We start from the raw sequence: 6000 nt of genomic DNA on the forward strand, positions 1-6000 counted from the left end.
AGGTCAAGTCTGACTGACAGCGACCCCATGTGTGCAGAGAACTGCTCCAAATGATTTTCAAGACTATGACTTTCTGGAGGAAACCCTGGTGGCGTAGTGGTTAAGTGCTAACGCTGCTAACCAAGAGGTCAGCAGTTCGAATCCACCAGATGCTCCTTGGAAACTCTATGGGGCAGTTCTACTCTATTCTATAGGGTCGCTATGAGTCAGAATCGACTCAACGGTAGTGGGTTTGTTTTGGGTTTTGGGACGTTCTGGAAGCAGATCATGAGGCCTGTCTTTTGAGGTACGTCTGAGTGAGTTTGAACTGTCAACCTTTCACTTGGTAGTCAACTGCTTAAACTAACCAATTGCGCCACCCAGGGACTCCTTATATAAAAGAGACAAATAACCACAAAAAGAGAGGCTATTATTATCAACTCCCCTATACATAAAAAAGCTGAAGGTTCTTTTGTGCATAATCCGATTTAATAGCTAGAACTAACTTGTAAACTAAAAAATGTTACAGGCATTTTAAATTCTAAAACTTTAAATGCCAACTCAGCCTCTAAAATCACCTAAAGGAAAACCGTAGTAGCTTTTTTAATCGTAAGCTTAAGTTCAAAGTCAAAAAAAAAAAAATTAGTTTTAATTGTCTAACATTATTCTCCCCAGAAAAAATTCTATTACCTTTGTAATCAAAGTAAAATTACATATCAATTTTACGATTTTCTAGATTTACTGACCAAAACCAACCCAGTGCCATCGAGTGGATTCCAATTCATAGCGACCCTACAGGACAGAGTAGAACTGCCCCACAGAGTTTCCAAGGAGCACCCGGTGAATTCAAACTGCTGACCTCTTGGTTAGCAGCCGTAGCACTTAACCACTACGCCACCAGGGTTTCCAAATTTACTGAAGTAAACACATTTACAGACTTAAGACAATTTTAAATAACTTTCTCCTGGGGAAAATAACTTTTTTTGTACAAAGTGTGATTTAACAGTTTGATAAATTACTCACTTTTCACCACACAACACTTCCAAAACAAGCTTGTAAAAGACACAAAAATGAAAATACCACTTTAGGTCATAATCTCTAAGTCTTTGTACTTAATTCTTCTTTTAAAGGAGATAATTAAAATTAAAGATATTTAAGAGATCTCAACAAATTCTAAAGCATTTCAGATACGCTCAAAACTATAATCTAATTTTGATATGACAAACTGAACAGGCACTCTAACAGAAACGCAGAGTAAATTCTGACACTGTAACAGTAATACCTAAATATTTTTAAAAGCACTTTAAAATCACAGTATCTTTCCACCAGTTATAAAAGACTTTCTACCATCAAACCGATCTATAAAATCTCCACAGATTGGGTAACCTTCAGTACAATTTGTAGAAATTATGGATCCTTTCCAAATTTAAACTGAAAAAAAATTTTTTTCTTTAAATCCTCAAAGACAACAAGGGGACATTTCAGAATTAAGATTATTAAGACCACAAACCAGTTTCATTAGTAATGTAAGGGTTTTCATGCAAGTGATAAATCTATTAATCTACAACGGTATGTAAAAATTATTACAATATTTCACAGTTTCAGAAAGGCAACTATGCTTGGTTATGTAAGTTTTAACCTTACATGGATTTGTGACACCAAATTTCACTCCTACTCTAATAAGGTATGATGTAAAAATTATTCAAATGAATCTAATGAATATCAAATGAAGTCAAAACTCCATTCTGTGAAACATTACTTGACTAACAATTCCTGGTCTCCGGAAAGGATGCAGTTGACAGATATTAACACACACAACACACATATAAAAAAAAGAAACAACCCTGACATATACAACGTGTTACTTAAAGTGAATTATTCTAACTCTTGTAAAGTGGAAATAGCTGGTGACTTGGGAACCTTAGAGGAGCCCTGATGGTGCCGTGGTTAAGCACTCAGTTGCTCAATGAAAGGCAGCGGTTGGAACCCACCAGCTGCTCCACAGGAGAAAGATGTGGCAGTCTGCTTTAATAAAGACTGCAGCCTTAGAAACCCTACAGGGTAGTTCTACCCTGTCCTACACGATGATATGAGTTGGAGTTAACTCCACCGCAATGGGTTTTTGGTTTTGGGAACTTTCGTTCAGATCCAGCTCCACCGCTTTCAAACTATACTGTTTTGACACGGAACTCAACTTGCTTCTTCAGAGTTAAATGAAGTCAAAACAGTATTTAAACTGCACCATAGTGAGGATGAAACGACTGAGACACTGGAACTGCGCAGTGTCAGGCAAATGTGCTTGTGTCTGTAAGTATACTCACAACAAAACTATGGTAGATGCCAACTACATAAACTACCATGAACTTTCAAGTACCCGATGATATCAATGACAGAGGAAATAACAAATGATAAATAGAATGTGCTTCACTGAACAGTTCACATCAATTTTTAATTTTCTTGAGAATACGTTCCTTCCTGCCCATGCCTATAGTTAAGTACAATATATCTAAGGTTTGCACAGTCTATTTACCCCATCCACAACGTTTTCTTCACAAGACGATAAAGTAGACGTCAAACAGAACCAAATGCTAGATTTTCAAAATATCCAAGCCCTTCTAGTCTTTGTTACATTAAAGACAAACTGATGTTCATTTTTATCAGTCAGCCATCACAATTCCTGTAGAACTTTAGGATACTTAAACTTTTAAACCACAATCGATCCTGACGGTTAGAAATTCTAGCAGATGCTCAAAATAAATTCTAACGTATTTAATCGGTACAATATGGGTGAAGTGTTTCTCTTTTTAAAAAATATATTAAAATACGAAGTTTTCCAAAGGAATCAAAAGTAATGATTGCAACAACTGAAGCATATACTACAACAATTTTCTAAAACGTTCTGAAAATACTGGGCACATTTTTAATTACTCTCCACATTATTTCCAATAAGCTTTAAAAAGTGGTAATAATCCCTTCATAGGCCTCTCCAATACATGACTTTAAATATTATCATCTAACATCACAATTCTCACTTTTAAGCATTACTATAAAGAGTTTAAAACGGATACTAGTATGTGGTGCCTTCAAGACTATTTTCTTACGAGTCTTTGATTTAGCAAAGTTATTTTAAAAAACAATTCGTTATTCTTTCCTACAGTGATTTGGTCACAAAATAGATTATTAAAAATCACGCTGGGTACCACATTAATGACTACTAAAAGGGAATCTGGAAAGCATTCATTAAATTTAAAAGAATAGTCTTGTTTTAAGTAGAAAAAATGATAGTTGGGGTCTCCTTGCTGGACAAGGAAGTTATGTTAGATTCAAGCGAGACCAGCCATGTTGGAAAACACTTGTCAATAATAGTTCTGACAAGTGTTCACGAACACGCTTGGATGAAGCTAACCTTGTGTATCGTGGTATACATCAAGGTCTCCTGCTTCACCTGGAGGTCTGGGCCTGCTTTGGAGACTGTTTGGGAGTTAGACCCGTCCTTAGATCCGTAAAGAGTAGAAAGCTGAGGGGAAAGAGGGCGGGGAAAGGAGAGTTGGGGGGCGAAGGGAAACGGTTTGAGAGTTGGAAGCCGCTATCCGCTGCAAGAGGGGCGCGGCGGCGGGGAGCGATTTCCGAGTTGAGAATCTAAAGGAGGGGCCAAGGGTTCGGGGAGTAGGAGATCCCATCAAAAAGTCCCCCTGGTCCCCTCTGAGGGGGCCGGGAGCGCAAGAGGAGGGCAAGGGGAAACGCTTCAGCGCACTGACCTGTCCTCCGAGTCCATGCGGCTCAGGGGCTCCCCATCCGACGACATCTCCAAGCTGCCTCGCCGGCCTCCGGAGGTCGCGCTGCTTCCGCCTCCCCCGGTCCCGTAGCCCTCGTCTCCGCCGCTAGAGACGACGCTACTGCTGCTGCTGCCGCCCCCGCCACCGCCCTGGCTGCCCCGCGGTCCCTTGGGCTCCTCCAGGCCCTCCTTGCCGTCCCCATCGCCGCTGCTGCTGCTGGCAGCGCCGGGGCTCAGCGAGCGCGTCTCGTCGCTGCTGCTCCCGCCGCTACTGCCCACCAGGCTCTCGGCGCTACTCTCCTCCTCGCCACCGCCGCTGCTGCTGCTCTCGTCCTCCTCCTCGTCTTCGTCCTCGTCCTCATCTTCCCCGGCCTGGCTGGCACTCTCGGGGCTAGGCTCCGACATCGTCTCCGCCTCGCCGCCCCCCACTCCGCCGCCGCCCCCACCAACGCCGCCGTTCAGCAGCAGCGCCGCCACAGCCTCGGCCTCCGCCTCCTCTTCTTCCTCTTCCTCCTCTTCCTCAGGGGGCTCAGCCCGACCCCGTACCGCCGGGCCAGGGCTGCCGGGGGGCAGAGGGCTCAGGCGGGAGAGCTCCTCCAGGTCGGCCATATCAGTGATAGCGGAGGCCATGGCGGCGCCTACTCCTCCACCTCCTCGCCGCCGCCGCCGCCGCAGCCGCCGCCTCCTCTCTCGACTCTCGCTCCTTCGCCCCCTCCCAAACGCCCAAAACTCAGCCGACGCCGCTGCAGAGCAGGAGGAGGGCCCGCAAGCTGCGTCAGCCTGCACACGCGCTACGGAGCCCGCGCGGGGACAGGCGCGCGACTGCGCGCACTCACGCGGAGACAGCTGCGCGCCTGCGCGGCGGCACGTGGTGGCGCCTCCCCTGACCGCCGATCCCGCGCTCGTGTCCGCGCCTCTGCGCCCGCCCGTACCTCGTTGAGTTCTCGGAGTTTCCTCGGGACCTTCCCACGTTTTCCACGGCAGCGCTTCCTCGGGACCTTCCCACGTTTTCCACGGCCGCGCAGTGGGCGGGACGCGAGGGAGCGAAAACCCGAGCCCAGGTCGGAGATTTTAGCAACACACAAAGTTCTCTCGATAAAGTAATTCACTTCGGAGCTTTTTGGCCCAGCGCCCGTACACAGCGGGCAATTTCCAGGCATAGAACAAGTCCGTGGCCGTCAGAGTTTACAATCTACGAGGAGAGGCGATTAAAATGAACGAAAATAGGTAACACCATGCAAGGTACTAAATCCATGTACACAACATAGAGCCACAAGTTTTTATTAGCCTGTGTCTGAATCAAAGCTTTGAACCGGTTTTTCTAACAAGTTGCCGAGGGATGCTAATGCGGCTGATACGAGACCAATTCTGAAAACCACTAGTAGAGCCCAAACCAACACTTATTGCCCTTGAATCCATTACGACTCAAAGCGATCCTACAGGACAGAGTAAAACTGCCTCGTAGAGCTTCCAAGGAGAGGCTTATGGATTCGAACTGCCCACTTTTGGGTTAGCAGCCTGAGCTCTTAATCACTGTACCACCAGGCCTCCATTAGTAAAGCCCACTCACTGCCATTGGGTTGATCCTGACTCATAGCGACAGTATAGGAAAGAGTAGAACTGCCCAGTGGGGTTTCCAAGGAGCACGTGGTAGATTCCAACCACTGACCTTTTGGTTAGCAGTCATAGCTCTTAACCACTATGCCACCAGGGTTTCAAAGTAGTAGAGCAGTGGTTCTAAAATTTTATTATACATAAGGGTCACCTGGGACTCTTATTAAAATATAGATTCTAATTCAGTATATCTGGGGTGGAAATGCAAATTCTCAGCAAGGGTTCAAGCAGCTCCCAGTTTGAAGACCTGGTATCTTCGAATGATCCTTACCCCTGTCTATCACATTGTGTTTTCCCCTTTTATAAGACACCACTCAGAAGGGATTAGGACCCACTGTACTCCATTAAGGCGCCCTGGTGGCACAGTAGTCAAGCACTCAGCTGCTAACCTAAAGGTGGCCTCAGCACACCAGCTGCCACCTTCTCCTCAGGTGAAAGATAAGGCAGTCAGCTTCTGCCCTATTATAGGGTCACTATGAGTCAGAAGTCGCTATGAGTTGGAACAGCAGTCAAGAAATCAAAGGATCATTGGGCAAATCTGCTGCAGAAGACGTCTTTAAAGTGTTGAAAAGCACTGATGTCACCTTGAGGACTAAGGTGCACCTGACCCAAGCCATGGTGCTTTCAATCAC

General features: G+C 45.5%; 1 protein-coding gene across 4 annotated transcripts in view; it reads right to left on the minus strand.

Annotated features, from left to right (window-relative positions):
* AEBP2 (AE binding protein 2) overlaps nucleotides 1-4506 on the minus strand; it is a 69030-nt gene extending 64524 nt beyond the window's left edge. For 2 of the 4 annotated variants that reach the window (XM_064284500.1, XM_064284499.1), the window contains exon 1: nucleotides 3738-4498. In XM_064284500.1, coding sequence (XP_064140570.1) covers nucleotides 3738-4384 — 647 coding nt within the window. In that variant the 5' untranslated portion in view covers nucleotides 4385-4498. Of the gene's footprint in view, nucleotides 1-3737 lie in introns of all 4 variants that reach the window. The other 2 variants (XM_064284501.1, XM_003405352.4) reach the window with 2 other exon arrangements.
* Between the last annotated feature and the right edge of the window lie 1494 nt (nucleotides 4507-6000).

This window comes from Loxodonta africana, chromosome 4, assembly GCF_030014295.1.
Source record: "Loxodonta africana isolate mLoxAfr1 chromosome 4, mLoxAfr1.hap2, whole genome shotgun sequence".
In the NCBI taxonomy this organism is placed as follows: Eukaryota; Metazoa; Chordata; class Mammalia; order Proboscidea; family Elephantidae; genus Loxodonta; species Loxodonta africana.